Source organism: Ovis canadensis, chromosome 4 (genome assembly GCF_042477335.2).
Source record: "Ovis canadensis isolate MfBH-ARS-UI-01 breed Bighorn chromosome 4, ARS-UI_OviCan_v2, whole genome shotgun sequence".
Classification (NCBI taxonomy): domain Eukaryota; kingdom Metazoa; phylum Chordata; class Mammalia; order Artiodactyla; family Bovidae; genus Ovis; species Ovis canadensis.
In genome coordinates, this window is record NC_091248.1 from 92124817 (window position 1) to 92150161 (window position 25345).

General features: G+C 58.6%; 2 protein-coding genes across 4 annotated transcripts; one reads left to right on the forward strand and one right to left on the reverse strand.

Moving 5' to 3' along the window:
- The first annotated feature begins 1187 nt into the window (after positions 1-1187).
- POLD2 (DNA polymerase delta 2, accessory subunit) lies at positions 1188-9351 on the forward strand. Of its 3 annotated transcripts, none has more exons than XM_069588195.1 (12): positions 1188-1369; positions 1775-1941; positions 2592-2851; positions 6018-6139; positions 6343-6466; positions 6628-6742; positions 6913-7111; positions 7398-7478; positions 7629-7786; positions 7999-8126; positions 8617-8718; positions 9086-9351. In XM_069588195.1, the coding sequence occupies exons 3-12, from the start codon at positions 2632-2634 to the stop codon at positions 9244-9246; spliced, it is 1410 nt and encodes a 469-aa protein (XP_069444296.1). In that variant the 5' UTR covers positions 1188-1369; positions 1775-1941; positions 2592-2631; the 3' UTR covers positions 9247-9351. The 3 variants fall into 3 exon arrangements, with proteins under 3 accessions (XP_069444296.1, XP_069444298.1, XP_069444297.1); XM_069588196.1 differs by having other exon boundaries at positions 1364-1619; XM_069588197.1 differs by lacking the exon at positions 1775-1941 and having other exon boundaries at positions 1297-1369.
- A 92-nt stretch (positions 9352-9443) lies between these two features.
- AEBP1 (AE binding protein 1) lies at positions 9444-21120 on the reverse strand. Its single transcript, XM_069588194.1, has 22 exons — positions 21001-21120; positions 18597-19399; positions 16554-16955; positions 15955-16017; positions 15756-15827; positions 15477-15611; positions 15320-15400; positions 14793-14870; positions 14586-14669; positions 14414-14467; positions 13664-13773; positions 13447-13586; positions 13034-13118; positions 12793-12937; positions 12603-12688; positions 12314-12437; positions 11844-12040; positions 11570-11749; positions 11003-11354; positions 10783-10922; positions 10539-10638; positions 9444-10318 (listed from the first exon to the last, which is right to left on the reverse strand). Exons 2-22 carry the CDS (start codon positions 18847-18849, stop codon positions 9699-9701), a joined length of 3501 nt encoding a protein of 1166 aa, XP_069444295.1. The 5' UTR covers positions 18850-19399; positions 21001-21120; the 3' UTR covers positions 9444-9698.
- Between the last annotated feature and the right edge of the window lie 4225 nt (positions 21121-25345).

The window sequence follows — 25345 nt, forward strand, 5'->3', positions numbered from 1 at the left end:
ATGAAGTAATGGGTAATTAGATGGGAAGTTCAGCTGACCTGCACAAGAGGAGGGCCAGAACACAGACGATGTTAGGGCAAAGAGTCAGGCTGCCTCGGGGTGAATCCTGGTTGTTACTCACATGGTGAATCCTGCCATGTGACCTGTGCCTCAGTTTCCGCATTTTCAAAGCGTTATTTGAGGATTAGTTGAATTAGCGTGTGTCAAGAATTTAAAACAATGTCAGGTCCACAGGAAGGGCTTTTATGTGTTTTCTTTAACTATTACCTGCTGCTCCTGCTAAGTCGCTTCAGTCGTGTCCAACTCTGTGCGACCCGATAGACAGCAGCCTACCAGGCTTCCCCGTCCCTGGGATTCTCCAGGCAAGAACACTGGAGTGGGTTGCCATTTCCTACTTTGTTCCAAAGACAAGACCGGTACTTGGGAAACAGATGGAGTGAACCAGAACGGCCTGAGACTGAATCCCGGCTCTGGTTGAAGCCAATAGGAAGCTTCATGCGGAAGGGCCACTAGGGCTCGGTTAGGAATTCTGTGGATTGGTGGAGATGTGGAAAAGAGCCCCCATGAAGTGGGGGATGGCACGGTAAAGTCTTGCTGGGTAGGGAGGAGTGAGAAAGATGAGGGGCAGTGAGGACAGCAGAGACTGAGGAGTGTTGGGCGGAGGCTGGGGCCTGTTGGCCCTGTGCTAGAGCCTTAGACAGCCAGTTTCCCTAGTCCTGACCCCTAACTCTAATCCCTCTCCTGACTTCCAGTATCCCAGGGCCCCACCTACTCCTCGGGCCTGCGGCGGAGTAATCGCTCCCCGCGGGCGGTGCAACCATTGGCCTTAGTCCGCCCACCCTGTATCAGCAGTGTCCACTGCAGAGGCGGGCACCCAGAGGGGTCCTGCGGTGGCGCAAAGAGCGCCAGTTATCGAGAATGCGAGATGACTTCAGGACAAACCTGACGAAGGGCCGGGGTCTGTTCGACAGTGCGCACAAGCATGCTCAAGGGCCACTAACCACTGGCCCCGCCCCTCGTTGCCCTGCAACCTGTGGGGCGTAACCCTGCGCACGCGCAGGGCTAAGGGGCGGAGTACGTGTCTTGGCTTGCGCATTGCACGTGCGGATTGGCTGGGGGGCGGGGCGAGACGGTGGGCGGGCTCCACAGTGATTAGCATAATAAATCGCGCGGTGACTGCGAGATACAGCAAGGGTGGGGCGAGGTGCGCCGAGTGGCGGGAGGCGGTGCGCGGCGGCGGGCGGGTCCCGCGATGATAAGCATGGTGGAGCGCGCGGTGATTGGTGAGATGCCTCTGTGGGCGGGGCAAGGCGCGCGGATTGGCGGGAGATGGCGCGCGGCAGGGGGCGGGGCCGTGGCGTGCGGAGAGGTAAGTGGGGTCTTGCTTCCTTGGACCTCGTGGAGACGGGGTGGGCTAGCTCTCTTGGTGTCCACGCGTGGCGGCGGGTTAAGCGGCATCTCGCGAGGGAAGTCTGAGCAGGGGCTTTGCTGTATCCCCCAAGACGGCCCCAGGGTGCGGGCTGGGGCAGTGGTCTGGGGCTTCAGACCGAGAGGCTCCTTTGAGATTGCGGCCGGAGTGCTGCCACTGCTCTGCACTTTGGGGCAGAAAGTTAATTCAGGTACAGTCCCGGCCCAGTATCTGTTCAATAGGGACAGAATTCAAGCCACTTACAGCTGTAAAAAAACGCGGTGGGGGTAGAACCGGTTTTTTAGTATCACATACTATCTAACCCATTACATGCGAACTATTTATCATCCCTTCACGTTTGTATAGACTGAGCTCTACCACGTATTGATTTTGGGACCTGCTGTGGATTTGACGTTCTTGGCACATCTTACTCAGGCTCGGGGCTGCTTTTGAAAAGTGGGCTTAAATGCTGCTACTTCTGGTCTCCTAGAGCGCTTATTCTACTCAGAGGAGGCAGACAATAAGCTTAAAAGGTATTGTTTGTTGAAAGGTAAATACTATGAAAAACAGTAAACACTGGAGGAGCAGACATGTCAGGGGAGGGATGCAGGTGGAGAAGGTTTGAGCACACCTGAGGCAGAGGCGGCAGTGGACCATACTTGTATGGGAGGAAGGAGAGCAGTTCTGGTTGGGGAGGGGGGGCAGGAGGGCAGGACCAGGGGGCCAGATCTCATAGGCCACTGTAGGAACCTGGGGTTTTACTCCATGAAACGGGGGACGTTTGGAGGGTTTTGAGCAGAGGAGTGACTGACGTATGTTTTGTTATTTAATCATAAGCTAATTATTTTATGGTAGGCTTGTATAATAATAAGGCTGTCTTCACGCCCTGAAATGGGGCAGGTGTCAGGGAGCTGGATGGGGGCAGATCCCCTCATGTGGGGCATGTGGAGTTTGAAACCCTGATAGTCATCCAGGTAGATGTGTGGAGCAGGCAGTGGACACTTGAGACAGGTTTCGAGAGCTCTAGATAGGAGATACATTCCCTTACTTGCTCCATCTCCCTTTTTGGATGCAGGTTCCTGGGTGAGACATTGGTAGCCAACACAGTAAGTTCCAGGTGCTGTTCTGGCTGTCTGCTGTGCATGTGGGCTGGGGTTGCAGGACTGCATTTGTGTTTTCACAGGGACCACCTCCTCCTTGGCTTGGACACATCGAGCAGGGCCATGTTTTCTGAGCAGGCTGCCCAGAGGGCCCACACTCTGCTGTCCCCGCCATCAGCCAGCAATGCCACTTTTGCCCGGGTGCCTGTGGTGACTTACACCAACTCCTCGCAGCCCTTCCGGCTGGGAGAGCGCAGCTTTAGCCGCCAGTATGCCCACATTTATGCCACCCGTCTCATCCAGATGAGGCCCTTCCTGGTGAGCCGGGCGCAGCAGTGCTGGGGTAAGTGATGAGGTTGGGGAAATGCTTTTGGGTTTGCTGGGTATGTATTTCCTGCCCCTTGGGGTCGTCTGTCTTTCCTAATCAAGTGACCTGGACAGTGCAGACCTTTTTCTTTCTTCCAGGTTTTTCCTTGGTGATCTCTCCTGCTTTAAGTTATTCCTGGTAAAGCAGGACTCCCACCCTCCCCACCCCACCCCACATTCAACTTTCGAACGATGCTGCATCGCCCAGTTCTTAATATTTATTAGTGCCTTCCGGGACTTCCCTGCTGGTCCAGTGGTTAAGACTCCATGCTTCCAATGCAGGAGGCATGGGTTCGATCCCTGGTAGAGGAACTGGAATCCCACATGCCACATGGTGAGGGAAAAAAAAAAAAAAAGAGTGGCTTTCCATGTAGTTTTGAATTAATCTGTTATGCCTTTAAACAGAAACTTTGTAGGTAACATTGTGTCTTTTTTAATTGCCTTCCTCCCATCCCCTATTGCCACCTGGCACCAGGCATGCTGGGTGGTCTCAGCCCAGGTTGCACATTGGAAGCACTTGAAAAGCTTTGTAAAGCTCTGGCTCCCAGGTCCATTCTATCCCATCAGGTTAGCTGGGTTGTGTGCATGTGTGCTAAGTGACTTTAGTCGTGTCTGACTTTGTGTGACCCTATGGACTGTAGCCCACCAGGCTCCTCTGTCCATGGGATTTTCCAGGCAAGAATACTGGAGTGGGTTACCATGCCTCCTCCAGGGGATCTTCCTGACCCAGGGATCAAACCCACATCTCCTGCATTGATAGGCAGATTCTTTACCACTGCACCACCTGGGAAGCTCTGGTTTTATTAATATTATAGGCAGTCAGGAGAATATGTGACCCAGTCTCCTAGCTACATCATCATATTAAAGATGTTTTCCATTTTCTTTACTTCAGGCAGAAGTATCATTCACCTTTTCTCCACCACATAAGAAGGGTCTCCTTTCTCTGGCCTTTCTCTCGCTTTCCTTGACATCCTCAAAGACATTCTCGAGCCCAAGATCAATGTCACCTTGTAACCTGCTGTGGTACCATGTCTCTCTTCTCACAAAGCTGCCCAGTAACAGGAAACAGCCATTTTATTCTGCTCACAGAGTAGGGCCAGAAATTCAGACTGAGGCACATGATAAGTGGGGCCTTGACTGGATGACAGACAGTGGGGCAGCATCCCTCACTCACCACGTGGCTTCTCCATGTGGCCGGGCTTCCTCCCCAGAGCTCAGCCCCTGGCAGAGTTTGTCTCTACTCACAAGTGTCTTGAATACCTCAAGCCCTTTCTTGCCATCAGCTCTCCCTGCGTCTGGCATGCTCCAGCCCCAGGCTTCCTTCACGACCTCAGTTTAAATGTCCTGTGCCTTGAGAAGCTGCCTGGGCCAGCAGGGCCTTCTCGGCATCTGCTGCCTGCGCGCCCGCCTGTTCGTGGCACCTGTCCCAGCAGTGGACCCCTCATCTCCTGCTGTTGCCTCTCCTTCTGCACCGGAAGCTCAGTGAGAGCAAGGATGGGCCTTCGGGCTCGCTCTCGGTGCTGGAGCCTGGCCTGGTGCCCACAGGCTGGAATGGATGGATGTCCTCCCGTCAGCACAGGGGTGTACAGTTCTGCCTGGTGCTCATACATACATGTTGGATCTCAGCTGTGTAGCCTTGGGCATGTTACTTAATCTCTCTGAGCCTCAGTTTCCTCAGCCAGGTAGTGTGTGATAATATCTCCAGTGATGTGTTGTCAGGGGTAGAAGAGCTCCAGGCTCAGGGCTGGGCACAGCTCCCTGGGGCTCAGTGGACATCACGGCTTTGAGATCTGTTGTTCCCATCGGTGTCTGGCATTCTATCTAGAATGGCGGCATTATGCTGCCCTCCCTATCTTACTCTGAATTACTCTCCTTTACTCCCCAGGGTGTAGATTTGTGGAATGTTATTGGTTAGGGTTAGGGCAAGAAGGGAGAAGGCAATGGCACCCCACTCCAGTACTCTTGCCTGGAAAATCCCATGGGTGGAGGAGCCTGGTAGGCTGCAGTCCATGGGGTCTTGAAGAGTTGGACACGACTGAGCGACTTCACTTTCACTTTTCACTTTCATGCATTGGAGAAGGAAATGGCAACCCACTCCAGTGTTCTTGCCTGGAGAATCCCAGGGACGGGGGAGCCTGGTGGCTGCCGTCTCTGGGGTCACACAGAATCGGACACGGCTGAAGCGACTTAGCAGCAGCAGCAGGGCAAGAAGGGCTTGTGCTGGAGAACCCAGCTAAAGAAAGGGCTGGTCCCAAGTCCACATCATCCCATAACCCTGTTAGTGTTTTCTCCAGGCTTAGGGTCTAAGTCCTAACAAACTCTCAGGCCTTCGGGGACTGGCTCCTCCCTCTTGCCCACTCAAGTGACCCCTGCATTCCATGGCTCTCCCACGCCTGTCTTGCTCCTCATCCCTGACGCTTCCTGTGTGTTCTCTCTGGGATCTCAGGAGCTCAGAGTGAACAGGGCTGTCTGACTTTACAAAGAACAGAACGGGGTGGATGGGTATATGAAGTTTGAATTTAGGGTATCTCTTTTCAGAAGACAAGGCACTTGTGGGGTTGATAAAAGAATCTAAACTCGCAAAGGAAATTATAGTGTTGTCCAGGCAGGGCTGTGTTGAGACTTGGCATACCTCTTTCTAAAAATCAGTGTTATACTTTACGTATAAGTGAGGGAACTCTGCATTAGCATCCCATGGCTGCTGTCATAAACAACAAGGCCAAAACTGTGTGCCTTCAAACAGCAGAAATGTATTCCCTTCCAGCTCTGGAAGCCAGAGGTCCGAAATCCAGGTGTCGGCAGCACCACGCTCCCTCTGATCCTTCTTTGCCCCTTCTAGCCTCTGGTGACTGACCTCGCACTGCTGGCCTGTGGCTGCATCTCTCTGGTCTCTGCCCCTGCACCATCTTCACGCTGCCTTCTCTGCCTGTCTGCCTCTCCTGCAAGGACACCTGGCATCCAGAGTCCCTCTGTCCTCCTGGGGCCGATCCTTTAGGTCCAGGGGGTCCTTGCATTTGATGTTCTCTCCCTCTTGGTGGAGACCAGGGCCCCAGGGCCACAGTGCTCAGTGAGGACTGGGCTAGTGCTTCAATGGGGCAGGGGAGGGCCACCTGGTCTCTGAGCACATTATCTTTGTGTCCCAGGCAGTGGAGTCCTAGTGAAGAAGCTGTGTGAACTGCAGCCTGGGGAGAAGTGCTGTGTGGTGGGGACCCTCTTCAAGGCCATGCCACTCCAGCCCTCCATCCTACGGGAGGTCAGCGAAGAGGTAAGGCCAGCTGGCTCACACACGCCATCCCCAGAACAATGTTCCCATCCCAGAGGGCACGATGGGGCTACCTGCCTTGGATCCAGAGAATCAGGGCTGGGCCTCTGCCCATGGGGTTGCTGGCTGCAGGGCCATCTCACTGATCCAGCACCAGAGCCTTGCTGAGCCCTGGCCTCATGACCACTGCCATCTTTGAATTCCAGCACAACCTGCTCCCCCAGCCTCCTCGGAGCAAATATATCCATCCAGATGATGAACTGATCTTGGAAGATGAATTGCAGCGTATCAAACTGGAGGGCACCATCGACGTGTCAAAGCTGGTCACAGGTGGGGAGTAGGGAGGGGGTGGCTTGTGCATCTGGGTGCTGGCTCACACTCGCATTCCTGGAGCAATGAGTTTGGGTTCAGGGAGAGGGTTAGACTATGGTAGTGTGTTGGGTGGTAGCCTCTCGGAGGCTCCTCACAGATCTGATCCTGCTCCTCCCCAGGAACGGTCCTGGCTGTGCTGGGCTCTGCAGGAGATGATGGAAAGTTCCTGGTGGAGGACCACTGCTTTGCAGGGCTTGCCCCTCAGAAGCCTACACGCCCCCTCGACACGGACAGGTGAGGAGCAGGGGCCCAGGGTCCGGGCAGTGGTCCAGGGGAGTCACAGTCGCTGCCTCTATCCCCCCTGCTTCCTTGTGATGGTGAGGAGCCCCACCAGTAGCTCCAAGCCCTCTTGGGAGACCCCCTTGCTTTCCCAGCATCCAAGAGGACCCCGACTTCTCTGGCAGGTTTGTGCTGCTGGTGTCTGGTCTGGGCCTGGGTGGAGGCGGGGGCGAGAGCCTGCTGGGCACCCAGCTGCTGGTGGACGTGGTGACGGGGCAGCTTGGGGATGAAGGGGAGCAGTGCAGTGCCGCCCACGTCTCCCGGGTCATCCTTGCCGGGAACCTCCTCAGCCACAACACACAGAGCAGAGACTCCATCAACAAGGTATGGCGCCTACCTGCCTGCATTCAAGCCACTCTTTCCCCACGGAGGGTTGGGAATGGGGTCTTGCAGGTCTTATGACCCAGGAATCTCTGGTGCTTGGGGACCCAGCCTCGTTCTCAAACCTCCTTCCTGAGGGCAGCGTGGGGACACAGGCCCAGAACTCTTACTGTCCCTTCATAAGTCAGGCTTTGCTCTGCTCTCAGCCTCCTGGCAGGGGCTCTGGGTGTCCCTTTGATCTAAGTCTCCCTTGAGACCTGACAGCCTGCGTATGGACTTCTACTCCCAGGCCAAGTACTTGACCAAGAAGACCCAGGCCGCCAGCGTGGAGGCCGTCAAGATGCTGGACGAAATCCTCCTGCAGCTGAGCGTGAGTGAGCTGGGCCAGGCCGGCGCCTGGGACCAGGAGCCTCTGGCAGTGTAGTTGGGCACTGAAAGGTGGGCAGGGGGAGTGGACTCCAGCAGGGTGACTGTGGAGGGTGCTGGGCCTCACAGGCTCCCCTGCCCCTGTGCCCTCCAGGCCTCCGTGCCCGTGGATGTGATGCCGGGCGAATTTGACCCAACAAACTACACGCTCCCCCAGCAGCCCCTGCACCCCTGCATGTTCCCTCTGGCCACTGCCTACTCCACGCTCCAGCTGGTCACCAACCCCTACCAGGCCACTATCGATGGAGTCAGGTAGCCCCACTCCAGCCTGATCCCTGGCCTTCTGCCTTGGTGACACCAAGAGGGGAGGTTGGGACCCAGGGGTGCAAGAAAGCCCACCTGGGATGGGGCTCTTTTTCAAGGGGAGCTTGGGAACCTGCTATGAGGGCGCCGGGCCAGCAGTTGTGGGAGGAGCACAGATGGTGGCCCCCTCAGGGTGGGGTCAGCCGAGCCTTGACTTGCAGATTCCTGGGGACGTCAGGACAGAACGTGAGTGACATCTTCCGATACAGCAGCATGGAGGACCACTTGGAGATCCTGGAGTGGACGCTGCAAGTCCGGCACATCAGCCCCACAGCCCCTGATACCCTAGGTAACAGGGCTTGCTTAGACACGTGAGGTGGGAGCAAAGGGTTGGGGAAGACCAAAGGGGCTCCACTGATGCTCAGAGGGTTCCCAGCATGGATTTGCACCCACTAGCCTTGCTGTGACCTGTCTGAGGAAAAGCCCCAAAGCCTGACCTTTGTTTGGGGAGCTACTCTGGAGTCTTTATCTCTGTTTATGGCCAAGGCCCTGCTTAGGGCTGAAGGCTGTGGGAGCATATTGGGAGCCTGAGCCAGTCAAGAGTCCTGCACCCTGCCCCCTGCCCACCAAGAAGGACAGAGGCAGCAGCAGCACAACACTGCCCTGCCTCTGGGGTCACGTGGCCAAGTCTGGAGGGGTTTTTGTTGTGACAGCTGCAGGGTCTTGTGTGTGAGATGGCGCCCCACGTCCTACATGGGACAGCCCTATCCCGAACGTGCACATGTCTCCTGTGTGAGGCTGAGAAGTCCCACTCTCAACTGTACCTCGTCCTCCTCCAGGTTGCTACCCTTTCTATAAAAACGACCCATTTATCTTTCCGGAGTGCCCTCACGTCTACTTTTGTGGCAATACCCCCAGCTTTGGCTCCAAAATCATCCAAGGTAAGTTTTGTCTTCTGGGGGCCCCAGGCCTGGGCTGTCATGAGGGACATGCTCTCAGCTGGGGCCAAGGCTCACAGAGAAGGCCTGTGTTGGGGTGTCCAGGCCCCCGTGGGGTGGACAGGCCAGGCTCTGCAAGGGCTGAAACTGTCCTTGCCCAGAGCTCATCCTGCTCAGTGTGGCTCTAGCTTTGGACCTGTACGGTGTTCTTGGCCCTTTTCATTTCTGGTCTCAAGGAGCTTCTGTGGTCAGCGCTCCATGGTGCTGATGGCAGGGGGTGGGGGAGGGCTCCTGTTTACCTCTTGTGACTTCCCTTTGAGACAGGGCTCACCCAGAACCTAAGATGGGCTCCCACCTGGCTTCTTTGCAGGCCCCGAAGACCAGACAGTGTTGTTGGTGGCTGTCCCAGACTTCAGCACCACCCAGACCGCCTGTCTTGTGAACCTGCGCAGCCTGGCCTGCCAGCCCATCAGCTTCTCAGGCTTTGGGGCAGAGGATGAGGACCTGGGAGGCCTGGGTCTGGGTCCCTGACTCACAAAGGCAGCCTTGTCCAGAGCAGCCCTGGCCATTCTTTCCCTGTGGCGTCAGCACCGTGACAGCTTTGGCTCTGTAAATAAAGCCTAACTATTTACTGGTGTTGAGCTGGGCAGTTCCCTGTGTGGGACTGTGGAAGGAGCCTCCCTACTCCTCCCCTCTCCGGGCTGGTCAGGATGGCAAGTGGTCAGTGATACATCTGCCAGTGAGCTTGGTTTATTGGTGTGGTCTGGGCAAGTGGTTGAGAAGTCTGCCCCGGGGCTTGCTCGTCCAGCCCCATCCCAGTCCTGCAGCAGAGCAGCAGGTGACCCTGGCTCTTAGGTCTCCATCACATTCATGCCCCCTCCTGGCAGAACCCACACCGGGGGGCCTTCCCTGTGCTGATGGCCGTGGAGCTGGCCAAGGCAGTGTGACTACTGGTGCAAGCTCGCGCATTAGCAGACCTGTTCTCAGAAGTCCCCAAAGTTCACTGTGTAGGTCTCAACTGTGGTGAAGGGGAAGTCTGGGCCCGTGACCATCTCTCCTTCCTCTTCCTCCCCTTCCTCCTCCTCAGGCCCCAGCTCTGTCCCAAACTCCGTCACCACCTCCGTGTAGGTCTCCGTCTCCGTTTCCGACTCCTCCCAATTGACTGTGGTCTCTGGTAGAAACTGCCAGGGCCCCAGTGTAGAACTTGGGGCTGAGGAGGGGGCAAGGTCGGCAGTGGGGAGCAGTGTTGGGGTGGGAGGGGGTGATGTGGGGGTGGTGGCTGGGCTCGTGGTGGCGTTGAGGCGTCGAAGCCGCATCTGTTCGCGCATGCGCAGCCGATACTGCAGGCGGCGGCGTTGCATGCGCCTCTGCTGGGGGGTCATGGGGCGCGATGGGTCGATGTGTGGGATGGGCCGGTTCCCATTCATGGCCATGATCTCACGGATGCGCTTCCAGTTGGAGCGAGCCAAGATGAAATTGCACTGAGTGGCCCCGATGTCATAGTCCACGTTGCAGGTCTTCGAGCTTGGGGTGTAGCCCTCCGCGTGGGCCGTCACGCGGTACTCACCAGGGTTCAGGATGCGCCAGTAATCGCCACCACTGGCTGCAGAGAGGAGGATGGGCTTCGCTAAGTAGGAGTCCCCCCTCCCTCCCAGGCCCCAGCTCTGTCTGAGAAATCTGCAGCCCCTCCAGCCCTCCCTCTGGTTGGGATCCAGAGGAGCAGGGACTTCCTGGGCAGGGCAGGCCAGGCTTGCTTTGCCAAGGGCGTGCACACGTTTGGTCCCCCATCCTGAGAAGTGGGGTATAGTTGTACACTTGTGTACCTGTCTTCACTCCGTGGTTAATGCCACTCACGGAGATGGTGGCATTGGCTATAGGGATGCCTTGCTCGTCCGTCACAACGCCCTTGATGCCACGGTGAACCTGCAGGGAGGAGGCAAGGTGGTGTCTACATGGCCTTCCCACAGGCTGTTCCCCTGTCCTGTCCAGGAGGTCCCCCAGCCCTTCACCAGCCTCTCCCCAAATGCTGTCCCACCCTTCCACCAGTCCGCGCGGTGGCCCCCACACCTGCTCCATGAAGGTGAGCAGGGCTTCTTTGTTGTTCTCCCACTCTCGGGGCAGCTCGCTCTCATGCGGGAACTTATCACAGCCCAGGTAGATGGAGAGCTCCAGGCAGTTGGTGTGCAGGTAGCTGAAGTCGTTGATAGCTGGGTGGGGCAGACACAGAGCCACAGTCACCCCTGCCCATGCCAAATGCCCCACCACAGACCCTCCCAGGCCAACTCACTCCCAGAGCGGGGTTTCCACTTGGCCCCATTGACGATGCCCATGCCGCCAGTGTAGTCCTGTGCTTGGCACCCTCCCCTGTAGGGCTCAGTCATGGTGAGGTGGGTAGAGGCGAAGGAGATGGCCAGCCAGCGGAAGATGGCGTGGTCTGGGGTCTCCTGGGCCTCAGATGCCTCTTCTTCATCCTCTCCCCGGGCGGCCGCCATGGCCGCAGCCAGAAGCTGCTCCTGGCTGGGTGTGCGGGCCATATCATAGGGGTAGGACACAAGCCGCTCGCCACCGTTCAGGTTTGCCCCCAGCACGAAGGGGTTCTTCTCCATCCAGGTGATGATGGCCCGGACCTCCGTGGATACCTGGGAGTGGCCGGGGGAGAGATCTGGTCCACAGCCTCCATCATCTGCTGTGCACATCCCTCAGCAGTACTCACATCCCCTTGGTCCCTCGGAGCCCCTGCAGTCTCACCACCTGGGCTCAGTCTCCCTCAACCCGCCCCCAAGTCCCGAGCTCCACCTGGACCCCAGGGTCTAGGTTGCTCCCCTAGGCCCTGTTGGCCAGGCTGTGGCCTCACCGTGGCATCTGGAGAGAGGTAGCGTTCAGGGATGGGCAGGTTATTGTTGGGCACCCGGTAGGGGACCCATTTCCTTTCCTCGGCTCCCCAGAGCACAGAGTTGAGATCCGGGAAGTCCTCGTAGATGTCAAAGCCCTCCTCGGTCCACAAACCCAGTGCCCAGTTCCCAAACTCTGAGCCCTGGGGAAGCCGAGAGAGAGGGGGTCAGCATCAGCAGCCCACTCCCAGCCCTGCCCCACCCAGGCTCCACCCTGACCCCTTTCCCTCCACCCACCATCTGCGCTGCCACCTCGTAGCCGTCAGGGTTCAGCGAGGGCACTAGGTGGATGCGCGTGTCATGCACCAAGCTGCGCACGCGTGGGTTCCCATCGCGGTATTCGCGGCACAGGTATTGCATGAGTAGGAGCAGCAGCTCTCGGCCCAGCACCTCATTGCCGTGGATACCAGCTGTGTAGCGGAACTCGGGCTCCCCTGTGAGGGTAGGAACCTCAGCAACCAGCCAGCCTCCTGAGGCCTGAGGCCCAGGGGATCTGAGGAAGGACCCAAATCAACCTCACTCCCAGGAGACTGGGAGGTGCTGAGGCTTGCAGGGCCCAGGAGGGGCTCCAAAGACACAGGTGGGAGGTGGTGAGCTGGCAACATCAACAGTGCAGGCTCAGCTGCAGTCCCGGGCCTTGCCTCTATCTGTTGGGCTTGGGGAGGACCAGGCTTCCTGGGGGCCCAGGGGGCTGTGGGGGCCCTCACCCAGCTCGTGATCCCCGGGATTGTCTGAGATCTCCATGGCATAGATCTTGAGCCCTCGAGAGCTCTTCCCCAGGCTGTATGTGCGGGTGATCGTGGGGCATTGCTCATTCACCACCTTCATCAGCTGGGTGCCAGAAAAGACAGGGAGTTACACAGCCCACCCCGCTGCCCCCAACCCATCCCCGGTGACCATGCCTTTCCCACAGCCCTGTCTGTTCTATGGGGAAGCACCCATTAGCCCTGAGCCCAGCGCCTGGACAGGACCCCAGCCTCAGGACAAGCACCGCACCTGCCGCATGTCCTTGTAGTTGTGGTGCCGGAAGTCCAGGTCATCGGTGGTCACCACCTCGTTCTGTGTGTAGTAGCTGTGGACAGCTGCAGAGAAGGCAGGCAGGCGGGACCTTGAGCAGTCCACCTGCCAGCCCACCCCAGGTTGCCCCAGCCACCCGTCCACGCCCCTGCCAGCCCCAGGCACTCACAGGACACGGGGCACCCCAGCACCTCCAGGCGCATGCACAGGCTGCCGTTCCAAGTGAGTGGGTAGATGCGGATGAAACGGGCCACTACCGGCTCCGGGAGCTCGCTCAGCACGGGCGTGTCCTTGTCCACGTTCCCGTGGAAGGTCTGGGAAGAGGCAGGCCTCAGAGCAGCCCCCAACCCCGGCGGAGACCCACCTGTGGCCCAAACGAGGAGGGTAGAGCCAAGAGCTCAGGTGCCCACCATTTCCTCGTAGCCGTTGGTGTACATCACCCACGTCTGGCTGTCGTTGCTGAAGCCCACGAAGAAGGAGGTCACAAAGTCGTCACTGGGGGGCAGATGGTGGTCAGGGAAAGGCTGCTCTCCCCACCCCAGGCTAAGGCCCAGGCCTTCAAGCGGCCTGAGCCCTCTCTTCTGGGCCCAAGAACCCAGAGCTAGCACATGTGGGGCTAGCTGGGAGTCTGGAGAGGCTGCCACTCCTGCTGCATGGCTGTGGGTGGTTGGTGTGCTTATCTGGACTCAGGGAGCTGACAGGCCACAACCAAGGAGTCGGGGTGGGGGCCCTGGAGAACCCACCAGATGGTTCTGAATGGGACTCAGAGCCACGTCTGGAGCCACCCATCCCTACCGAGTGCCTGTGAGCCCGGCAGACATACTGGATGCTGGAGTCACGGCCCTGGGTGATGACGCCTGTGAACTTGGTGGTCCTTCTTGTATCCACCTCAATCCACTGGGTCTGGGAGTCATCCTCAGCACACCATGCCCCATCATAGTAGTCGTCCTCAGCGTCGCCGGCCTGTCAGGGACAGCAGGGAGGCTGAGCGGGCAGGGGGCCCCTACACAGCGGGGAAATGGGCCCATCCTGACACCCACCTGCATGTTGAGCCGGCCTCGCTGTGCACCCAGGCCATGGCGCAGCATGGAGGAGGCCCGGATCTGGTTGTCCTCAATGCGATGCGACTCCATCCCAATGGGGGGGCACTCTGGAGACACGGCACCCCAGGCTAGTGGCCCATTGGCTCCATCCCTCCCTCGGTCCCTCCCTTCATCACACCCAGAATGGAGGAGCCCAGTGCCCACTTCCCCTCACGTCAGGGTGCCAGTTAGGGCAGCTCCACCCCAGCTCATACTTCCCCTCCTTGGGCCTCAGCTTCCACCTCCGGGGAATGTGCTGAGGATGCCGGGTGCCAAGGGGCCATGAGGCCTACATGAAATCACAGGGATGGCCACCCCAGAGCCTGACCCGTCACAGGCATTGTCTGTATCAGGGCCATCTGCACACCTGCCTTGTGCCCCGAGCTCTGTCCCTGGGGTCAGGCCCAGGGCAGACATTCCAGGGTCTCTCCCTTTTGCATCACAGGACTTTAAGAGCAGGAGAGAGTTCTGGAGGCCTAGAGTGCCATCAGGAAATCTGGGTTTGGGACTTGCATGTGGCCTTGGATGGGTCACTTCTCCCATCATGCTTACCCAGCTGCTACTGCCCCGCCCCACAGCCCTCATACCCACTCTACAGCCCTCACACATACCCACACCCCCCACCACACCTCCCATCCCCATATCCATCCTGCAACCCCTCCAACCCCCCTGTCCTTATACACCCTAGCCTCTACACCCCTCACTCACTGATTTTCTCTGCTGGAGCCCACTCCTCCTCCGACTCCTCACCCTTCTGGGTCCCTGGGTGGCAACAAAGGGAGGAGGCAGTGATAAGGGTCCCAGAGCATCTGGGAGTCTGGCTGGCCTCTCACAAGGACCCAAGCTGTGTAGGCCCAGCCTCCAGCCCCCAGAGACACACCTTTGGGGTCCTTGCCCTTCTCCACAGTCCATTTGTCATCCGTCTCCTCCTCCTTGGGGCTGCTGCCCTCCTTTTTGGGTTTCTCTGAAGGATGGAAGGTGGGAGGGTCCTGTTGGCTTAGCCCCAGAGTTCAGGAGGCAGGTGTTGTGGGGGTCAGGCCTGCACTGGGGGCTGGCCCGGGGGTGGGGACAGTCTGGGTCCACTCACTCAGCTCTTCCTTCTCTTCGTCTGTTTCCAGGCTAGTGTCGGGCTTCTGGGGCCTGGGAGGCCGGAAGTAATAGTCCACTGTGGGGAGGGAGAGTCCTGATGAGAGGGCCTGAGGCTGGTCCCAGGACCCCACCCCAGGAGCTCCCGGCCAGGTTCACAGGAGCCCAGTGGGCAAGATGAGGAAGGGAATGGAGTCCAAAGGGACCGTGCAGGAAGGAGAGGAAGGCGGCAGCTTTGAAGGGAAGGAAGTCCCGAGGGGTGAGGGGTGGCTAGGACCAGAGCTCAGGAGGGTCAGAGAGTGATGCCCACGGAGCTGAGGAGAATAGGCCAGAACCGAGGGCAATGGGGAAGAGCTAAGTTCAGGAGCCAGGAAGACCCAGCCTGAAAGTGGATATCAGATGAGGGCAGGCAGGTTGGAGGGGGTGGCAGAGGCAGTGGGGTTGGTGAGGTCACTGCCACCAAGCTGGAGATACAGGAGGCTTGGCCCTGGGATGCAGCTGTGGTGGGCGGGGGCCCTGGGCACTCACTGTCATCGTAGTTGGGGATCACGTAGCCGTCCTCATAGTCGGGGAGCAGTGGGGGTGGCAGGGGCTTCAGAGGTGGTGGCTCTGTGGAGATGGGAGGCAGGGGTGGGCCAGAGCCCCCTCTCCTGACACCCCCACCCCAAGTCTGCCCACATCCTACCGATCTTCTCTTCTGGGGCCTCAAAGCCCCGCCCAGGCGGCTCAGCCTTCTCCTCAGGGCGCTCAGGCCAGGGCCTCTCTGGCCTTCTCCTGCTCGGGGGAGGCCTGGGCTGCTTCTGGCGGCGGATGTATTCAACTAGGGCAGAGGGTGGGCTCTGAGCCGGGCCAAGGTCAGGGAAGGTGGGGCCTCCGAGTGGACTATCGTAAACCAGGGCCAGGGGTCGGGAACTAGCCGGAGAGGCAGGGCAGGCGGGCCTCCCCGACAGTGGATCCTACTCACAGTCCTCGTAGTCTTCCCGCTCTATCTGGTCGTTATAGTCCAGTGTGGGCTGCTCTGTCTCCTCCTCGGGCTCTGGGGGAAAGTGCTTGTGGCCACCTCGTGGAAGATACTCCCCGATGCCCCCACCCAGCCCCACCCTGGAAACCCAGCAGGCCAGGGTGATTGGTCCCTTGAGGCCAGGTGGCTGGTGCCCACTTACCAGGCTGGTGCTCCACGTCGGTCTCTTCTCCTGGACCCCCCCAGGGATCTGGGAGGGGTCCACCTGCAACACAGACCCCAGGGGCATGTGGATGGGAGGCCTACCTTGATCACTGGCTCCACAGCGAGGCTCCACAAGACCTGGGCCCTACTGACACCCTCGAAACAGCTCACTCCCAGGGAGGCCTGAGCTGCTCGGGCCCTTAGCACCCTGCTGGCACTTCTGCCAGAGAGCTGGATGGTTTTCTGGGGAATCCAGGCACCGCTGTCTGGACCTGCTGCCCCAGCAGGGGGGTACCCCGCAGGCTCACAGTCCAGTGACACACGGGCAAGTGGCTCTTGTGGGGCTCAAGGGTCAGAGCCCAGGACGGTGGAGAGCTAGCCCCACCCACAAGGCTGCCAAACACTCCCTCCCCCGGGAAGGAGTGGTACTGTGGGAGCCTCAGCTGAATTGCTGTGTTCATGACAACAATGAGGCCCCAGCGCCCATCTGGTCTGAGGGTCAGCAAGAGGCAGGGACTCAGGGACCCACCCCCACCATCACCCCTCTGCAGCCCAGCAGGTCAGAGCCCCCGAACCCCAGCCGAGCCCACTACACACCTCCCTCCTGGGGTAGGTCCTCGTGGTCGGGGCTGAGGAGTGGGGGCAGTGGCCACTGCAGGCTTTCAGAGGGGCTTGGGGTGGAGAGCTTCTTCCCAGCTAGAGGCCTCTTGGTGGCCTTGGGGGGCTTCTCCTTGGGCTTCTTGGTGGCCTTGGGGGGCTTCTCCTTGGGGGGCTTCTCCTTGGGGGGCTTCTCCTTGGGCTGCTTCTCCTTGGGCTTCTTGGTGGCTTTGGGTGGCTTTTCCTTGGGCTTCTTGGTGGCCTTGGGGGGTTTCTCCTTGGGTGGCTTCTCCTTGGGTTTCTTGGGAGGCCTAGAGGACCCTTCTGGGGGCTGCTTGGTCGCCTTGGGGCCTTTTTCCTTCTTCCCTTTCTTCCCTTTGTCTTTGGCTTTTCCCGGAGGCACTGTTCAAGATGCAGATTCAGGTCAAATCAATGAAGAGCCCCCTCTATGCCCAGGCATCCCATGCAAGGTGGGCAAAGGGGCTGTTGGTAGTTCTGTGTTTCCCAAATCAAGGAAACTGAGAGGTTAAGCCACTTGTGGTCATGGAAGAGCTGGGGCTGGAACCCAGGCTTTCTGTCTGAGAGACATGCTGTCACCACCACACCTTGGCCTGGGTGGCTCAGCTTCTCAGGAACAGGCCCTCACCCTCCCATCTGCCCAAGGAGCACCTCACAATCCACTCTTTCTCCACATGGCCCCTTGGCCAGTCAGGGCCCACTATTCTGTGCTGGTCATGGAAAGAGCAGAGGGTGACTTAAGCCATCCAGGACTGAAGGAGCACCCAGTCTGAAGGGGGAAACAGTCTCATTCCTCTCACACAAAGTAAAGGGCATGGGCCTGGGGCCTCCCTGGAGCTAGAAAGGCTTCACAGAAAAGGGATACACATGCACGATCCCCTGTACAAGACTAAGGAATCTGGGGTGGGTTGGAAGCCATAACCACAGGGTATCCTGGGGCCATGCAGAGGACAGAGGGACAGGCAAGTACTGCAGCTGCTTGCCCATCTCAGAGTCTGGGGGAGGGAGGGAGCAAGGGCAGGGCCTGGGGTTGCCTGTAGGAATCTTCCAGGACCCTGAGCAAATGCCGCTGAAAATGTAATGGGGTTGTGGGGGCCACGTGACTGAAATACAGGAAAATCTACAAAATGTAGACAGCCAGGAGAAATAGAGCTGCCCCAGCAGAAAGCAAGAGGCCGGGACAGCAATCCTGGAATGGAGAGGGGTGCTGAGATGGGTCCCAGAACCCATCCCCCAGGGGTGGGGGAGGAGCCAGGAAAGATCTAGAGCAGGACAAAGGGGAGGGGCTGCTGACCTCAGGAATGATGGATGGTGCCTTGGAAGTCTGGAGAAAGATCAGCAAGACCCTTGCCCACCTTCCAGGAGGTCATGATAAACAGCTAAGATTTATTGACAACTGATTATATAAGAGGCACTGGGCTAAATGCTTTGGTGATGTATCACCTCATTTAATCCTCACAATAACCCTGGATCACTGCCCACTCCTCCTGGAAGCCTTGAGGAGACAGGAGGTCTTCTGCACCCCCTCCCCTGGCTCTGTACTCCTGGAGCAGGAGGCCAGGCAGCAGAGTGCTGGGGATCCTTCCCAGGGAAGGCTGGAGGCTGGGTCTCTGGCAGTGGTGTGGCACAGACAGTGTGTGCCACAATCAGGCTGAGTGGCCCCACTGAAACAGCAGGGCCCTTCATCTTCACACTGCCCCGGGGAGGGGGCCGCCAAGTCCCCTGTTAGCTCGAGTCTAGTCCCTCCAGGGGTTTTGGGGCTGTCCAGCAGGGACTGGGAGGACCCAATCCACTGGGCAGCGGACCTGCTGGATGTGTCCCCAACCTCAGAGGGCTACCAGCCAGTGCTGACCTCTGCCTGGCACACTGTCCCGCCAGACATCTGGCCTCTCTTGTGCCTTCCTCACGCTGGGCAGACTGGACATCGGCCAAACCCTACCGAGGCCCGCCATTCTCACCTGTAGTGCAGGGCTGTCCGGGCGGCCCCCCATCACGCCAAGGGCCACCCCTACCGAAAGCTCTTACCCTCTTCGGCCACCCCCGGACGCGCCCCCGGCTTGCCCCCTGTCTGGGCTTTGCGGGCGGGAAGGGTGGGTTCAGGGGGCGGTGGGGCCTCCACGTCGTCCTCCCGGGGTTCGGACTCCAGCTCGGACAGGAAGCCCTCGAGGAACTCCTCGATCTCGTCGTCGGTCAGCACTGTCTGCGGGCGCCCCCCGGGGCACAGCGCCAGCAGCACCAGGAGGCAGCCAAGCAGGGGCGCCCCGAGCAGGGCCGCCATGGGCACAGCACACACTGGGAGGCAGGGGCGCTGGGGAGGGGGCTCCGGGGGAGAGGGCTGCGGGGGAGAGGTGCGGGGAGGGGGGTCCGGGGAGGGGCGGGCAGGGGACTCCGGAGCGGCGGGGGGGAGAGGGGGGCTGCTCGGGGAGGGGTGGGGGGTGATCCGGGGAGGGGCGGGTGGGAGGATCAGGGGTGGGTAGGGGACTCCGGCTTGCGGCGCGGGGGTGCTCCGGGCCAGGCAGTGACTCAGGGGTCGGTGGGGGCTCAGGGATGGTCAGGGGGTTCCAAGGCGCTGGCGGCAGCTGGGAGCTCAGGTCCCGCGTGGCGCGCTCCCGCGCGGACCGCCTTCTCCAAAGCGCCAGTGGCGGCCGGGGCGGGGGCGCCGGGGCTTCCGGAGCCGGCTCCCCCCACCCGGGGAAAAGGAGGAGGAGGAGGAGGAGCCGGGCGTGGACGGAGGGGCTGCGGGGGGGCTGAGCAGTCCAGGCGCCGCGCGCGCTTGGCACTTTCCGAAGTGGGAACTGCGGGCGGTGTCCCGGACCTGGGCCCAGCGCCTAGGAAGGAAGGCCCAGGGGAAGGAGGGCTGGAGGGATTGTGAGGTCCAGAGGGTGCTGGTGGGAGGGCTCTGACGTCCCTGCCCCGCTCTGTCTGCAATACCACCTCCAAGCCAGATGGGAACTGGAGGCGGTGCCCCAGGGATGCCCCAGAGCCTGCTGGAGGTGAGCGGGAACCCTGAGAGCAGAGCTAAGCCATGGACTCTGGCCTGGGGGACCTTACCCCCTCTACAGACCCGCAGGAGAGTCCCAACCCATCCTTTCCTCTCTCTGGAGTCTTCAATCAGACATTCAGCTAATCCCCTAGGTCCATGAGAGCCCGTTCCTATGCTGGCCCTCAGGGAGACACCACACTTTGGGAATTCACTGTAGCCAGGGACAGGTGCAAAACTGCCCTGAGGACGGGCTAACTGCTCTGTTGGAAGTAGGATCCCCCATTTAAGATTGCCTCTCCCTTCCGAAGATCCTGACATACAAGGACAAGTTTGGAGGGGATCAGAGATGGAGCAAGGAGGGAGGAGATGCCTTTCACATTTTATTGAACTGTATGCGTCATTCATAGGAATGGGCTGTCAGGGGCATGGAGGGACTCAGCCTTGACACAGCAATTTCTATACAAGTTCAGGGCATTCTTGCCCTCTCCTGCACTCCCAGCAGCAGAGGGAGGGATCCCAGATTAAGAACCCCAGAAAGGAAGCAGGAGGCAGCAGATAAGACACTACCCCCGAGGACATGCACTAGCTGAGAGAGTTGGTGGGTGCCTTTAACACAGCAAAGCTGGGTGCTGGAACCTGCCATGGGAACAGGTCACTCACCACCCGAACAGGAACCACAGATGTTTTCGGGCAGACCCCTTCCCCTATAGTTTCTTTTACTGCTTCCTTGGTGAACATTGCTTCACCTCTAGGGATACACTGTTTTCCCGAAAGCTGACATCCCAACAAGGACAAACAGGCATTCCTCTCCTTCCTCTTATCAGATCCCAGTTTTTTCAAACTGTGCTTACTCTGCCTCCATCTCATCACATTGATTGGCGGAGTGTGTGGGGTTGTGGTACATAGATCGGGTAGTCAGAGAATCCCAGATCGATTAGTAATGTCTGCCATGGGTGCCATGTGCTGCCATGCGGGCCTGGTATTTCCATATGGCTTCTCAAAGGGCAAATGTTGGCTGACCTCAGATGGGTATGACACCCAAGGCCGGAGCTCCCAGAACTTTCCTCCTTGATGGGATGAGGAAGCAAGAAAAGTACACCTGGAGCCTATGGGCCAAGTTTAGCAGCACTCAGCCCTGAACCAACGTTGTCTGTCTCAGGAGGCCCTGAGATGATGAACAGGAGGCAGCTGAGGAGCGCTGTGGGGGGCTGCTGGCTCAGCCCCGAACTGGGGGCAGGGGCAGGACCCAGGGGGCTCTGCCTTCTCTCACCTCTTTCTTTCAAGGCCCTTCCTTCACTCCCAGCTCCTGTCACCTCCCTGAGGAGACCAAGGCCACCCATCTGGGCTCTCGGAGCGCACTGCACCCCCACCCCGAGTCAGGCCTCCTCGTTCCTGTGCTGACCCTGCCCTGCTGTCCTGGCAGAGTAGGATGAAGCAAGCTCTTACCCATAAATGTCCTCTGCGAGCCTCTGAATCATCGTTCTCGAAACTTCTGTCTTGGAATTTGTTCTGTGGCCCCCAGTTGAGTGTGTCCAGTAGGAAGGCCCGAGGCTCGGGGGAGGGGGCAGCTCTAGAACGTCACTTCCCTGGGAATAGCTCCCAAGTTCAGCTGGCTCACACATGGATCAGATTTGAGCTCCACATCCTCTGCCAGGGAAAATAGAAGCCATAAGAAAATTAAAAAGAAATAGAAAGAAACTTTTCCTCAGCCACAGTGAGTCACCAACAGGAACATGAGCAAGGATTTGTGGGAAGCTGGGCCCTGGAGTGGGGTGGGCAGTGGCTGGGGGCCCTCCCCGCCTCCCTCGAGGGTCTGGGCAGGTGAGGGGGGGTGGTGACTGCTGTCCGTGCCAGGGCCAGGCCCATATCTCCCCTCAGGGAGAAGGGCTGGGACTCCACTCAGCTTTCAGACCTGCACTCAGGAAGTCGCGCAGACCTGGGCCTGTCAGGAGACGCCTGTCTGCCGAGGAGCCCTGTCATCTAAACCAAACTCCCCAAGGGCAGCAGCCCAGGCCAGGACGAGGCAGGCCAAGAGGTGGGAGGCTTGATGCCTCCTGTGGCTGCCACTCACCCTCCTGGGGTCCAGCACCCTTTGCCAGCGGGTGGGGCATCTGTATCCAGGTCCAAGGATTCTCCTGAGCTAGTCTGGGAGTCTGCCGGACATCTTGGGCCCCCTACCGCCCCCCACCTCCAGCTTCCTATGGAGAAGCCTGGGCCTTTTCCTCGGGCACAGTGAGGCCTGCCCTAGGGGCCACAATAGGACTGGGCTTGACAGGCAGAGGCAAGGTGACGTCTCACCCTGGTGGACCTATCCTTGCTGCTTCCAGAGTGGGGAAGGGGCATTCTGGGGGCAGCTGACATGGGCTGGAGGGGGAGGGAGATGGCGTGTGTGGAATTTTCCTGCAGCCTTGTGAAGGTCAGGCTGGTGGAGCGCACAGATGCCACGGTGGGGAGAGGAAGGGGCATGGCCTGTGTTCTCAAGCTCTGACCAGACTGGGGTGGGTCCTGTTTAGCTCATGGGCCAAGAGCTCACCTCTGAGAGCCATTGAGAAAGGCCATGCCAGGAAGCCTGCCTGCCAGGGTGGGAGGGCCCCAGGAGAGAGACTGGGGTAGGAGTGCAGGGTGCTCCCACCTTGGGTCAGGAGCAGAGGTGTATAGTACACACTGCAGAGGCGTGTAGCATGGTCCATCTGGGAGGAATGGTGCAATGAGGAGGCCCTGTGGGCTGCAGTGAAGGGCAGGAGGGGGGTGGGCATGTAGGCAAAGCTGTCATGTTGGGGCACCAGGGCCATTTTGCCCCTTTCAGTAATGCTCCCCAGCGGGGTGGGGAGGCAGAAGCTCCCACATTGGGAGGGGGTGAGGAGGTGGAGCAGAGATGGGAAAGAAAGGAACCCACCCTCTTCCCACTATTGTAGGGTCACTCATACAGGGGTAGAGAAATCAGTGTAGGGCAGGCTTGCCTTGTTAATCTTTCAGATGTGACAGCTTCCTGGATGAGAAGAGGGACCCAGGATGGACCTGGGGTAGGGGGAGAGGGCTTTCCTGCTTCCTTCAGCTCATCTCAGAAGCCACTATTAAAACTATGACCTTGAATAACTTGATTTTCTCAGGCTGTAAGTTGAGGGGGTGACTCCCTGACCACTAGCAGCTCCCCACCCCTGATTGGAAGGGTCTCCCATTCAGACAGTCCATGTCTAGCAAGATTAGCATCTGTCTTTGCACATCAGACAATTAGGACCTCGAGGCAAGTCTGGCTGGAGCTTCGGGAAGCATGAGGGTCAGTTCCTTCCTGGGGTGGATCCCAGGTGACCTTGACCCCATTCCCCCCACCACAAGACCTCAGAGTTCCTGTCCTACGAACCTGGTGATCACACCCTCCCCACGAGATGGGGAGACAATGGAGTGGCTCCATCCAAGCCACTCTCCACATCCAGAGAAGTTAGGAGTCCCTAGAGGAGGATGCCCCAAGCCCTGGGTGCCTTTCCCTGAATAGAGCCTCTAACGGGCCTCTCAGGGAACTTGCCCATTCTAACAGTCTCAGCAGAGTCTCTGCACCGAGGGGCACCACGTCTCAGCTTCCTGAGTGCCTGAAAAGATGTCCCCAGGCCATCCTGCCAGGACTGCTAGCCATGTCAGCAGGACAACTACCTCATCCCAAGTCACTGTGGCCAGAAGGTCTGTGATCTCATCACCTTCCACCTCCCAGTCCCCACCCCACCACAGCACCAGCCCCTCCACTCTGGGTCCCCAGCAATCTGAGCACGTGACTGGGTGTGTGTCCCTGACTGCAGCTCATGTGTTCACTGGGCAGATCTCCACAGAGCTTTCAACAAGGTCCAGGCCTGAGTGTGGCCCAGAGACCCAACAATTGTGGAGGTACCCTTCCCCTGAAGACGTTCAGGTCAGAGGGATCAGGATGTGAGTGACTAGACTCCCCGGAACAGAGGGCACAGGGGTGGACATTGACCCCCAGGGATGTGGAGCTCTGCCTGGTGAGTGAAAGGGAAGGGAAGTCCTCATGGGAGAGGTTCTGCTTCTCCAGGCTCAGACTCCTCACATCGGTCACCCACGTCTTGGGCCCCAGCACATGGGCAGTGGACTGGATTTCAATTCTTGTGGCGCACATGCAGCAGCTTTCCCCATATTCATGTGAGGAAACCTGGGCTCAGGGAGAAGAGACGTGTCCTCGTCAGTGATGGTATGTCTGTGAGGTCAGACCGAATGCTCTTTCCCTTCAGTTTACATAGTCTCTGGCACCAGGCCACAGGACCACAGGGCCACCAGCCCATTCTGCTGAGACCCGAGCATCACCAGGAACCACCCTAGTGCCTCAGCCTGGGCAGAGTTGAGAAACTCACCTGCCAAAAGGACCAGTGTGTCCCAGTTCTAACTGGGGCAGCCTCAGAGCACCAGGAGGTTTGGGTCCCTGAGGCAGCAGCTCAGACACAGGCTAGCTGGCCAGAATGATGGGGGCCAGGGAGGGGTGAAACTGGATGGCTCAGGAAGCCGAGTCTCTGGACCTTAGGCACCGGGATCAGGTACCAGGCCCTCCCAGTCTGCTGGAGTCCTGAGTCTGCCTCCAGGGACCAAGGAACAAGGAGCCAGGCCTACCTGGTCTCTCTGCTCTTCCCTCTCAGGGGGGCCCTGGAAACGCCCTCTGTCTGCAGTCTGGATATTACCAGGGGATAAATCTGCTCAGGCTCCCCAGGAGGGTGGTTCCCAGAGCCAGGGACCCAGGGTCTCCCAGACAGTGTCTAGTCGTCCGCACAACTGGCTGAATGATTTTCTTGGTTTCCGACAACTTGAAAACCACATGTGATTTTCCACAGTCCTGTGCCCCCGCCCAGCTCCCCAGGCCTGGACTGCTGAGTGAGCAGAGTTCACCAGAATTCCTTCCACTCACCGCAGGACCCAGCCTCTGGGAGACTGGGGGGTCACCACAGCCGCAGGGGGGCTGAGGAGCTGAGGGGGTGGGAGGCGGGGGGCCGCCAGGGCCTGAGTAATTCTGCAGCCCGCAGACTGGGATGAGGGTGAGGATGTCATGTGACCATCAGCCAGGCCTGTTTGGTTCCAAATGGGCTCTAGTGGAAAAAGCTATGTGGATCGTTCCTCCCACCTTCATCTAAATTGACTCCCAATGGATTAAAGATGTAGATGTTGACAAAGACACCATCAAAGTAGCAAAAGAAAACATAGGAATTTGTGCTTATATTTTCGTGGGGGAAGTCTTTCCAAGTAGAAACTGTAGGAGGATGGAGAATTTTGGTTGCATAAAAGCTCTAGATTTCTGTTCAAAATATCCTGAAAGTGAAGTTAAAAGGCAAACAAAACACTGGAAATATACCTGCAACCCCGAGATCAGAAAGAAAAACATTTTAGGAATTGTCCGTGGCCTCAGAGTTTCTCTCCAAGCCTCAGTTTCTCTCCTCTGTACAATGGGATAATATTAATTCTATCACTCCCTTGTGAAAAGGGCACAAGGATCCATTGAAATAAATCTAGAAAGCTGTGACTGAAAAGTACTAATTCTTCAATACAGGGAAGCCATTCTTATTTATTTTTTATTTTTCTGGCTGTGCTGGGTCTTCGTTGCCGTGTGGGCTTTTTTCTAGTTGTGGCGAGTGGGGGTTACTCTCCAGCCCCGACTTGTGACACTCGGGCTTCTTACTATGGTGGTTTCTCCTGTCGCGGAGCGCAGGCTCTAGGGTGCGTGGGCTTCAGTAATTGCAGCACAGGGGCCCAGCAGTTACAGCTTTCGGGCTCTAGAGCTACAGGCTCAACAGCTGTGGTG

Coding starts and splice junctions, on each gene's coding strand:
- AEBP1 (XM_069588194.1), bottom strand. CDS start 18,849: ATGGCGGCCCTGCTCGGGGCGCCCCTGCTTGGCTGCCTCCTGGTGCTG. Junction 14,468..14,585: donor GAAGGGCAAGGACCCCAAAG/GTGTGTCTCTGG, acceptor GTTGCCACCCAG/GGACCCAGAAGGGTGAGGAG. Junction 11,750..11,843: donor ACGAGGTGGCAGCGCAGATG/GTGGGTGGAGGG, acceptor CGGCTTCCCCAG/GGCTCAGAGTTTGGGAACTG.
- POLD2 (XM_069588195.1), top strand. CDS start 2,632: ATGTTTTCTGAGCAGGCTGCCCAGAGGGCCCACACTCTGCTGTCCCCG. Junction 2,852..6,017: donor CCGGGCGCAGCAGTGCTGGG/GTAAGTGATGAG, acceptor TTTGTGTCCCAG/GCAGTGGAGTCCTAGTGAAG. Junction 6,743..6,912: donor CGCCCCCTCGACACGGACAG/GTGAGGAGCAGG, acceptor CTTCTCTGGCAG/GTTTGTGCTGCTGGTGTCTG.